Genomic DNA, 12,246 nt, shown 5'->3' with positions numbered 1-12,246 from the left:
GTTTAGCAGAAGTTTCTTCAAGGTTAAAGGAAGCTGCCGTCTTGAAATGGGAGTGGATCCCAGGAGCCATTTGTGGACTGTTTGAGGTGAGGTCTTAGAGGGCTTTGGCCGGGGAGAGACGGGCCAAGTGGGCATTAGCAGGGAGAGACGGGCCAAGTGGGCATTAGCGGGGAGAGACGGGCCAAGAGGGCATTAGCGGGGAGAGCCAGTGAACAGCGTGCTCGAGGAAGGGTCCACTGTGTGACAGACCTCACTGATGGGTAGGGAGCGGCTGGGACAAGGGGAAGAGTCATTTGAGGAAGTGGGTGTCGTTGGTTTGGTTATGGTTTGGAGGAAAACAGATGGGCAGAGAAGCTTGTACGTGTAGCATTCCAGAAGTTTCTTAAAGGAAAATGAGTCCCCAGGCATGCTAAGGGGCTGCCTCTGTACACTTCATCCGGATAGCTTTTGATGCTTTGTTGCTTTGACCCGTGTCACTGCCATGTGTGTTGTGGTCTAGTGCACAGTCTCCTAAGTGGGCTCTCTGCAAATGGTTTGTGTCTTTCCCAGTCTGTTCTTCAGTTGGGTTGGAATCATCTCTTTGTGGTATCAAAGTAATTCTTTGCCAACATTCTGACACCAAATATATAGAGGTTTTCATCTACCAAGAAATTCTCCCAATTCTTTGCAGACAGTCGTTCAATTCTCTGTTGTTTCAGTTCATTTCACTTCTGGAGGAGACATCAGAACCTGCAGATTAAGGGCTATTTCCTAGGACCTGACCCCCCACTTTAGATAAAAGACTATTTTAGAGAGGAGAGATGCAGAGAGCAAAGTGTGGGAGAAAGACATGAGTTTCCATGCCCTGTCTGAGCTTGGCATCCCTCCCAGCACCTCTGTGTGTTCATCATTCTGGAAACCCTCCAAATGTTGTCATTAAGGATTTTAATGCAGCCTCCCTTAGGTGGGTGGGTGAGGGATGTGTGTGTGTGTTTAAAGATTTGTTTTTATTGATTTGAAAAGCAGAGTAACAGAGATAAAGGGAGAGAGAGAGAGAGGAAGAGATCTTTCATTCACGGGCTTTCCCCCAAACAGCCTCAGTGGTCAGACCCAGGTTGAAATTCCATCTGATTCTCCCATGTGCTGGCAGGTGTCCAAGTCTCCCAGTGCATTTCTGGGTAGCTGGATTGGAAACAGAGCAACTGGGACTCAAACCCACAATCTGATGTGGGATATCAGTGTCGTTAGTGGCTTGCTCTGCTTCACCGTAATGCCAGCCCTAAGGAAGTTGTGTTTGGTTACGTCATTGGCCCCTGGAGAGTCAAGTCAGTTGCCAGCCCCTCTTCTTTCCTCAGAAGTCATGGGTAGGACTGAAGCTGCTAAACCTCTGGCAGTCTGCCCCTGCCTTCTAGTAGTCACTCATTAGCGTCAGCTCCAGAATGGTCCAAGGAAGCTTGCTGTGAATATTGAGCAATGTTCCTCTTAGGATGATCATTTGGGAAATGTCAAGGGCCTTGAGATCTCAGTACTAAAACCTGGACTACAGATCCAATACATGTTTATTTGTTCTAATATTAGCATATCACAATCACTCCTGTGCTTGAGATACTCCCATGTCTTTCCATTGCCTTCACATGGAACCACATGGGTTCTTTACACCACTTTCCCTCATGCCTTTCTGAGGCCTTGCATCATCACTGCTTTTACCTTGGTGGAAAGCAACAGCATCTCCCCACATGAGATGCCTTCATAGTTAAGCTATGCTCTCAGCACTGTGGAACCATGAACATTAAGCAATGCAGTAACTTCAGAAAGACAGTTTACTTTTTCCATCATTTCATAGTGTAGAAGGGAGGTTGTCATCAAGAGCTGGTAGGGAGGGGCAGGCATTGTAGCACAGTGAGTAAAGCTACTGCAGGGGCTGGTTTGTGTCCTGGCTGCTCCACTTCCAACCCAACTCCATGCAAATAGCCTGGGAAATCAATGGGGATGGCCCAAGTGCATGGGTACCTGCCACCCACCTGGGACACTACCAAGAAGATTCTGGTTCTGGGTTTGGCCTAACTGACCATTGCAGCCACTTGGGCAGTTAACCAGAATATGGAAGATCTGTTTCTATGTTTTTCTCTTTCTTTTTTTTTTTTAAGATTTATTTATTTTTATTGGAAAGTCAACTTTACAGAGAGAAAGGTCTTCCATCTGTGGGTTCACTCCTCAAATGACTGCAACAGCTGCAATGGCTGGAGCTGAGCCGATCCAAAGCCAGGAGCTTTTTCTGGGTCTCCCACATGCAGGGTCCCAGGGGTTTAGGCCATCTTCTACTGCTTTCCCAGGCCACAAGCAGGGAGCTGGATGGGAAGTGGAGCAGCTGGCACATGAACCCATGCTTGCAAGGTGAGGATTTAGGCTCTAAGCCATTATGCCAGGCCCTGTAACTTACTTTCTAAAAAATTCTTTAAAAAACAAAAAACTAACCTGACGTAGTGACTCTTGCATCCACAGTTGATGGTTTCATTTTGCAGCCCCAAATGGCCGTTTTTTTTTTAAGATTTATTTTTATTATGTTTTTATTGGAAAGGCAGATATACAGAGAGGAGAGACAGAGAGGAAGATCTTCTGTCCGATGATTCACTCCCTAAGTGAGCGCAACGGCCGATGCTATGCTGATCCGAAGCCAGGAGCCTCTTCTGGGTCTCCCACGCGGGTGCAGGTTCCCAAAGCTTTGGGCCGTCCTCGACTGCTTTCCCAGGCCACAGGCAGGGAGCTGGAAGGGAAGTGGGGCTGCCGGGATTAGAACCGGCGCTCATATGGGATCCTGGGCATGTGCAAGGCGAGGACCTTAACCACTGCGCCACTGCTCCGGGCCCCCAAATGGCCATTTTTGTGCCCATCCTGAGTTTTAAGCAGGCAGATGGCAGTGGACTTCAGGTGGAATTAGAAAGATCAGGGTTTATGTCTATTCCCATCTTACTGGCATATAGTCATTTGGACGCACCTAACTGCAGGGAAAGTTGGGAAATGTAGTTAATATCAAGGTGCACTATGTACCAAACCAAAAGGTAGCATTTCTCTTATTAAAGAGGGGAATAGATAAAAGTGGGCGACTCGGGAAGTAAGAAAGTAGAAATGTTTCTGCTTATTTCAGGACGTACATAAATGCACAGTTCAGAACGTGATACGATGTTTTCTGTCCAGGAGGTGGAGAGAGGACATGTGAAAATGAACAGAGAATGGAAAATAGGATGAAAGGGAAAGATTTCTTGGATTATACACTTTTGTGCAATTCTAACTTTGTGATCCATATTAATCCTAAATACATAAATAAAATCACCATTTGCGGGAAAGGGCTGAAAATGGTGTGTAAATAGAAATGTGTTTCAGCTGAATCCTGTAGTTGCCAGAGAATAAAACCTCAAATTAAATGTTTTAGCTATATAAATTCTCAAGCTAAGGAAAAAGTATAAGCAAGCCTTAGACTGTAGTTAGGTTTGTTTTTCATCCTCTGTGAGTTAGTAGTTCTGAAACTAGTTTATGCATATTCTGGGGCTGCAGAAGTAAGAACATGTATTCTGTATAATAGAAGCCAAGTTTTCCCCTGTCAGAGATGACGGTTACAGATGTGGGGTTGGAAAGGAGTGGAATGAATCCTGTGATGTCAGATTGAAGTTGAAGGACTCGGTATGAACGTGTGAGCTTTAACTTAGAATGTACATGCAACACTGCATTGTTTGTGAGCACATGTGTGTGCATATACTTTGGTTTGGGGTTTCTCCATTGTGGCACTGTTGACATTCTGGGCGGAGAGTTGTTTGTTGTTGGGTTGCTGGCCTGTGCTTGTAGAGTGTCAATGTTCTTGGCCTCTATCCATTGAGACTATGAAAGACTACATGGAACCAGGGCTCTGAGATAAAATGACTGATTTCAGGGAGAGGGAAGGCTGGAAGATGAGACTGAAGCATCTATAAGCAAGCACGCAGGTGCTCAAAAAGTGGCAAGAAGGCAAAGGAGCCAATTAGAAAGGGGCTCCTCCTAGCCAAATCTGGGGACACTTAGCAAAATGAGAAATAGTGCTGTGCTAGCAGTGGTTTGCAAACAGTGGATTCAAATAAGAGCCCATGAGTCAACACTGAGGTGATGAAATGGGTCAGATGAACATGGGAGAAAGCATAGCCCTTTCTTACAACAGACTTGAATGTAATAAAGTTAGTTTGGGAAACACCAGCTTACTTAGGTGAGAATCATTAGTAGTTCTAACATAGTAGTCAGAATATGAGAAGCAAGTATTTGCATGACTTTGTAATGTCTGCCCATAACATATTTACTTATTTCAGTGTCAGAATAAGTCTTTGGGATGTGGGAGACACACGACTTAACCAGACGTTTCACCGGTAGTGGAAGAAGGCAGCCATGTGTGCCTCTTGCTGCCGTGCTCCGGGAGCACCATCTTTCATGGTCTTCTAAAAATATGGAACCTGAAAACAGTCCTGTGGAAACATCAGGCAAACCAAACTGAGAGGCATTCTACAAACTAAATAGCACCAACTCCTCAGGAATGTCAAATCCAGACAGACAGAAGTTGAACAACCTACCTGATCACAGGAAACTGGAGACACATGAGACCTGAATGCAATATGTGATCTGGGACTGGATCCCAGGCCAGAAAGGGTGCATTTCTACTTGTAGTTCAAACCGTAAGTGGGACAGTTGAAGTGTGAGAAGCTCTGCAGCTTGGACAGTGTTGCTATTAACATTGTTACATTTTCCTGATTTTGATCATGGTACATTGTGTACGGAAGATGTTCATGGATAAAATGGTATTTGTCAACAAATTACCATTAGCCTTGAATGTCTAAGAATAAAATTACATGTGTGGTTGCATAAATGCAGAGGTTGGTGATAAAGCAAATTAAGGGGGTAAAATGTGAAGATTTAGAAGATCCAGAAATAATTTTCCATGTCATGTCTTAGAAATTTTCTTCTTTTCAAAGATTATACCGAAATAAGGTTAGAAAGTAGAGAAGTTGTCAGAGTTGCTCTCTGCCTCCTGCTGCTGTGGCATCCGAGTGGACCGGGCCAGGACAGAAACGGAGTCTCCTGAGGGCTTCATGTGTATGCCAGTCATCTGGCTAAGCCTAAAGGATAGATGGATTTAAAAAAAAAAAAAAGCTGTTTTATGAAGGACAGAAAAAGGACAGTTTATTATTCTATTGGCAACTGCGAATTGTTCAAAATTGAATATTTTTTCTCCTGAGCTGATTGTGAGCTTTTATTAAAATACAGGAACATTTATAGCGCCCCCTCCCCCAAAAAAAGTAGTTTGGCTGAAGGTACTTTGTAAGTCTCTGCGAGAGAAGCGGTACCTTTGGCCACCGTTTGATCCTGGCAGCGTGCGCGGTGCATGTCTGGCCAATGTTTGGGAAGCAGCAGGCAGTCGGGGAGGCTGCTCCCGGAGCCTCGCCTCTGCGGCCAGTCGGGATTTCCCGCACAGATGGGACCTGCTGAACTCGGCCCGAGGTCATCCTCAGTACCCGCTCTGAAACCCCCAGTCATAATTTTTATGAGTATGTGATTAATAATACTGCTCAAGTTGTAAACTCTGTCTCAAAGAATGCCTCCTCTGTCCTCTTCCTGTTTGACCGAGGTCTGTTCAGACAGCATCGTTGCTGGGTGAGGGCGGAGAGAGAACCGAACACAAAGTGGTAACTTTGAAATGGGTGCAACAACTTCTAGCAGTTTGATGATTTTTTTTTCCATCTGTTTGATCTTAAGGGGTTTTAGAGATCTCAAGTAATTTTCTGACTACTCTGCTCTTTTCGCTATCGAATTCCTTACTGTGCAGTAGGTTTTTTGAGTAGTCGGTTGAGGCACCTAGACATTGCATTTCTGTCAGTTACCTCTTTTCATCCTATGATCCTTCGGAAAGAAAAACAGATAACAATTTGAGTTGGTATAGTAACATACCATTTTTATTTGAAGAACAATAAAGAGAAAGTGCTTTTCTTTTTAATTCTTGAAATATTGAGGTAAAATATTTTCTTAATGTGTCATTTTAAAAGTCATTTTTGTGGTTGAAGGGCTCTTTTTTATTTTGAAGATATCGAGTAACACTTGCTTACAGACCCTCTGAGTTGTTTTCTGAAGTCAGCGCCGCCTCCTCAGCTTGGAATGGAAAAAAGCAATGTGTCGTGTTCTTGTGACATACGTGTTTTTAACGTTTGGTATTGTCAGTCACAAATTGATCGTTCGGTATCAGAAAATACTGTTTTTGCCCAGCTTATCTTGAGCTGTTTCTGAAAGGTTGAGTTTTGCTTTGCTGAAGTGAAGGTCTGGGTCCAGCTCTGTTGGCACTGGCCACACACAGGGTCCAACACTGAGCTGAGTCTCACACCAGATCCTGATAGGAAAAGCAGTGAAGTTCAATGTGAAGTATTACAAGTGTGCAGTTAATATTTTTATTTAAGTGGCCAAGGGAAGGACAGAAATCTTGAGACTTGACCACCTTGCTAACCTCTCTACCATTCTGAAAAAAAATGCTTGTAAGTTAAAACATCCTTTTAAATTAAATTTAAATTTAGGTGTTAAATTTCACCTAAGAACAGATTCTTTTGCAATTAAGTAGCTGCTGTACCTTGCTTCTCTTACCTTTTTCCTTTATAGTCCCTCCCATAGGATCTTATTTTTTGCAAAACTTGAGTTACTGTTATATGTGAGTCATTTGCATGTTGCTGGTTTTCTCATGTATCTCTCTTTCTCACACTGTTTGCAGTCCTTCATGTGGCTGTCTGCCACCATGATTCCCAGGTGTCTGTTTTATTGTCATATGTCCCATTGTAGTCGTCCTGCTCTTCTGAACTCTGCTCACGCAGGCACCTCCAGTGAACCTCAGCCTTTCCTGTTGATCTGTCCCGTGTCTCCACATGGCAGAGCCTGCGTGCGGAGTGTGAGGCTGGCCTGACCTTGCCCATTCTTGACCTGGACAACGTCACCAGTTCTGCCTCCTTTCTCTGGCTTCATCCCCCGAACCGTGGAACTTGGCCTTGCCTATGTTCCAGCAAGTCTCCTTCCTGCAGGGTCAGCTCAGATTGTCCCAGTGAGGGATGGAGCAGTCTCTGCAGGGCTGCCTGGCCCTGAGCACCCGCCTCCCCCGGGGCCTTCCCAGCTGCTTCCCCCACACTTCTCTCCTTTGCTGCGCTTCTGGCTGGTGCCCTTCTCTCAGACCTCCTCACAGAAACACCTGCTCCTTACGCCAGGAATTCTGCCCCTCCCTGGGTCCTTCTCCATCCTTCCCCGTCCAGGAAAATCTGTAGAAGTCATCAGTGCTTCTGTCACCCCGGAACACCGTGGTGTAACTTACACGTGTGTGCCTCTTCCACACTCCAGATTTCTTTTTCTTCTTCAAAAATGTTTTCATTTTGTGTTTATACAAAGCAGGATGAATTCCCCCTTGACAACCTGACCTCACTCTGAGGAGTCTTTTCCATTCTTGCCGTGCTTGTCTGTCCTAGTGTCCTGTCCCATTGCCTTCCATTGCTTTTCGTTTTCATCTAAACAAACGCCACCTGTAACATAGGAAAAGTGCCAGTTTCTCAAATATCCATTTTTTTGCCTTGTTAATATACTGATTTATGACAGTCTTTAGAAGCTTTTGTTTTGGATATGATCTCAGCAGTTGGATGCGTATGCAGACTGGGGTGTGGTAGTGGTACACTTTTCGTGAGTATGTGCTGTTAAGATGTTTGACAGATCATAATCTTTCATGATAACTTTTCCCATGAAAATGTGTATAGCTAGGGGAAGTGTATGAGATGGGAAGCAACATCACAGAGTGAAGCTCTTCTTCCCCGTGGACAGACATCACAGCACAGGCCAGTCTACTATAAGAAACATTCCTAAGTACAGTGTCATAAGTAAGATTGATATTCATTGATAAGACTGATATTCATTTCAGCACATATAAAGTGTGCTGGCCCTTGCTGATGATGGGCCTACTCAGCTCTCTGTCTCTGTCTCTCTCTCTCTCTCTCTCTCTCTCTCACACACACACACACACACACACACACACACACACAATTGTTCCACTTCATTTGCAATGAGGAACATTCAACCAAGCAACATTTTAGAAGTGAGGCAGGAGTTAACACATAAACCTAACTTAACATTCTCTTGTCTGGGAATGATGGGAATGAGTGTGTGGCTCCTAGCTGTGTGCTAGATGGAAAATGAAATCTGTGTCTGGGTGGTCTTGGGCTCAAATAAAACTCTTTACCATGGAGAAATGAGAAGCATGTCTTTGGGGGATCCAGCAGTCTGTCATAAGATACTTCTATGTTAAAAGAATGTTTTACATATGCTATTGTAATTCTTGAAAATTCAGTGACTCATTCTGAAGAGATAATGCATTCATGATCCAGATTTTAACACATGCAAAGAATACAGTAGAATAAAATTGAGCCTTTCTTTTCAATCCCTAAGCCATAGTTCTCTTCTCTTTGGAGATAATCATTGCTAGAATTTTATTCTTGTAATTCAGAACTTAAAGTTCAGCTGAGGTGTTCATTCTTCCTGGATGGCAGTTCTCTTCTTTTTAAGCTCTCTTAAAGCTTTCTTATTCTTAATTGGCTGCTGCTGGTTTCCCCAAATTTGCTACTTCATTGTCTGGTCTCACTTTTCCTTCCCTTTCTGTCTAACTCCTGCAAGAACAGACATATAGAATAAACACGGATAGAATGCAGTTTAATTTATCATTGTTAAAACTTCAACAGATGATGGCAAACTTTTTGGGGGGGAGGGGCAGGAAAGGGAGGGTGGCAGTCAGGAACTTGTTAGTAAATATTTTAGACTTGTAGGCCATGTGGTCTCTGTCACAACTGATTGGCTCTAAGAGTAGGAAAGCAGGCAAATGTGAACAATTGATGATGCCTGCACTCTAATAAAGCTTTATTTACAACCATAAGTGGGAGGCTGAATTTGGCCTGTGTACCATACCATGCCTTACATGATAGATCCCCCGCCTTGTTGATACCAAGACTCAACTCACAATAGAGCTGGGAGCTGCACACTTGGGGCTGAAGATGTGGGTGCAACTTCTGTTTAATTACATTCTGTCTTATGCTCTGTATATACCATAAAAAGTAAGGGTAGCTGTTTGAGGCCTGTGAAACCTTTTGGTCAGGCCCTCCGAGGCAACTGCAGGTAGGACTCAAGGTTGAATAAACTTAGAATAGGCTAATTTCGAAGTTGATGGTTTTGTATGGCCTGCAGGTGGTGTTGCAGAGATCCAAACAGCCTTTGCAGAAAGATGTTTCCCCAGTGTTGATTGAAGGGAGAACCGCATCCCTCTCTAAGGCCCTGGCATTGATTGCATTTGTATCTCATGGTGGCTGTGCATGTTAGACTCTGCCCTTGTCACCCAGTGCACGTTAGGAGACTAAGCTTTGCAAAGTGCAATAGCTAACCCAAGGTGAGACAAAGACCTCGTGCTGTGACATATCTGACTTGGCTTGCTTGAAGTCAGGGGGTAAGTAGGTGCTCATGGTTCTGTCATGGTTTGTAGGAACTGATGCTGTGTTTCTTGCAATCATTAAATCAAATCATTAACTAACTCATTGCTCTGCAATTCAGTCTGATGTCATTTTGTTCTTAGGTGTTACACACAACATTGCCTTGCTTCGAGAGGTGATTATCAACTCACGCTTTGTGAAAGGAGACATCAACACGAAGTTTCTCTCCGATGTGTACCCTGATGGCTTTAAAGGTTGGTGTGCATTGAAGTATTAAACTTACTGATTTTAAATGTTTTAGTAACATATACAGACCTTTCTATTTGAAAATCAAGGGCTTTGGCTAATCCTATACTTGTCCCAGTAACGTATTTTGAGAATCCTAGACTATGGGCATTTTTTATTTTGGTGGTTCATGAGTGATTCGTGAATGTCATAATTTGTGATTTTGTTAAGTAACGATACATCTGTGTAGATTGCTCTGCGAGTCTGCTGTTTTGGAATAAAACTTGTAGGCAGATCAATAGCTTGCATGGCTTATTGATGTCTCAACATCAGGCCAGACTTGCATCTCCTGCTATGAGAATGTATGGAGAGTTCTGGCAATAGCATGTGGTTTTCGTTTCTTTATGGAAAATGACATTGAAAATTGAGAAAGCCAGATGGATGTTCGGTTATGAGAATGAAGAGTCCCAAGATGATAGTTTCTGTTCTAAAAAATAAATGAAGTTTGTAATTTTAAAAATCAGGGGAATGTAAAGTTTAGCATTGGAAAGTTGCCAGGGAATGTCTGCAGGACGCAGGAAGAATCTCACCTGGTGAGACATGGAAGAAAGCCCTTGGAGCGCTGGCAAGCCACGGCAGTTCCTAAAACGTAAGGGACGCAGAATTCAGGTGAGAGATGAGTAGCTTAGGGATGTGTGAGGGTTAGGTACTCTCCCACGGTTCCAAATGTCCTCTTTATCCCTTTACAGTGTTTTAGCAAAGAAAATTGAATACCCATGAGAGGATATCATTATGTAAGGACTTGGGTCAGTTTCACACAGTCGAGCTGTTGAATATAATTACACAGCAGTTTTACAATTATCTTAAGATTGATTAGAGATCAAAATGGTTTGGAAGTTTGATTGCTTTGTTTTAAATATTTGTTTGGAAAGCAGTCATGGAGAAAGACAGACAGACAGAGATGGATTGCATCCACTTGTTCACTCCCCAAATGGCTCTAACATCCGGAACTGGACCATGCTGAAGTCAGGAGCCACAGCTCCCATCCGGGTAGGAGGCGCTGATGGGAGCTCTCAGGCCGTCTGCTGCCTTCCCAGGCAGATCAGCTGGGAGCTGCATTGAAAACTAAGCAGCTGAGATTAAAACTGGCATTTCTGTGGAATGCCAGCATCCCAAACAGTAGCTCCGTTCTGCACACCACAGTCCTGGCCTGTGAATATTCTCTCAAAACTTAGTGTTAGATCCGGCATGGTAGCCTAGTGGCTACCATCCTCACCATCCCATATGTGTGCCGATTTATATTTCGGCAGACCCGCTTCCCATCCAGCTCCCTGCTTGTGGCCTGAGAAAGCACCGGAGGATGGCCCAGAGCTTTGGGATCCTGCACCCGCATGGGAGACCTGGAAGAAGCTTCTGGCTCCTGGCTTCAGCTCGGTCTCAGCTCGGCTCAGCTTTGTCCGTTGTGGCCACTTAGGGAGTGAACCAGCAAATGGAAGATCTTTCTGTTCCTCCTCCCTCTGTGTATCTGACTTTCCAATAGAAACAAATAAAATCTTAACAAAATAAATACAAACAAGCAAAAACTTAATGTTATGGGGTTTCATCACTGATGCCAAGGGATCTTGAAACAAACTAAAAGTTTACATATGCTTTTAAACCTCAAAAATATAAAAATATAAAATATAAATATAAATAATAAAAATATAAAATAAAAATATAAAATAATATGATCACTCATTTTACATTGTTCATTAATGCTGTTGACTTCATGAGGCTGGGATCCACTGCAGTATTTGTTTTGTTTTGTTTTTTTATAATCTCTTGCCACTGAGCGTGTTAGACAGTAAGTGGCTAGTTGTGGATTAATGAAAAGAATTTGATCCATAGTAAAGGTGAGAAGAAAGTACTTTCTGTGTGGTTTGCATTAATTGTAAATATATTCAGGTAATTGTTTTACTGTATTTGAGCTCTAACATTTTGACTCGTTGTGCTTTCCAAACTTTAAGTGTGTTGGGCAAGGGACTTGGACTTCTGCGTGCTTTTATATTTCTGAGGGTAACAGGAAGTAGTAGCCCAGGAAACCTTTTGGACAAATATATTCATGGGTATTTGTGCACGCACGTTTATGTCTGTGTGGTGTAATGTTTCATAGTGAAACAAAAGGGGGCACTTGAGGTTTCTGCTTTTAGAGACTGAATCCTGAACATCTGACAGCAGCAGAAAATGGTTAACTTCTTTTTAATAGAGAATTCCTTCAAACAGACTGGCACAAGAAACCTACATATTACAAGTTTTATAATATATTTAAAAGTTAGTTGTAGTAAGTCGTTGTCAGCCTGGACACTGTAATTTTGTTTCTTGTGTTTATACCAGATAGGAGCATAATCTCATTAATTGTTAGAAAGCTGTCAGGGTCTTTAGCAAGGATTTAATTTCATCCTTCATTTTCCATGTGAGGGGAATGAAGAGCAGGAGCCCAGCAAGAGTAAATGACAAGGAAAAGAATAAAACCGGGCATGCAGCCTAGAATCCTTACTGCAGT

General features: G+C 43.2%; 1 protein-coding gene across 8 annotated transcripts in view; it reads left to right on the top strand.

Moving 5' to 3' along the window:
• PCCA (propionyl-CoA carboxylase subunit alpha) overlaps positions 1–12,246 on the top strand; it is a 324,721-nt gene that overhangs the window by 166,722 nt on the left and 145,753 nt on the right. For all 8 annotated transcript variants that reach the window (XM_040991176.1, XM_040991175.1, XM_040991172.1 and 5 more), the window contains one exon: positions 9,623–9,733. In XM_040991176.1, the coding sequence (XP_040847110.1) occupies positions 9,623–9,733 (111 nt within the window). The remainder of the gene's footprint in view (positions 1–9,622; positions 9,734–12,246) is intronic.

This window comes from Ochotona curzoniae, unplaced genomic scaffold (assembly GCF_017591425.1).
Source record: "Ochotona curzoniae isolate NIBS_2020 unplaced genomic scaffold, NIBS_Ocur_1.0 contig_64, whole genome shotgun sequence".
In the NCBI taxonomy this organism is placed as follows: Eukaryota; Metazoa; Chordata; class Mammalia; order Lagomorpha; family Ochotonidae; genus Ochotona; species Ochotona curzoniae.
This window is presented reverse-complemented; position numbering and strand designations above follow the sequence as displayed.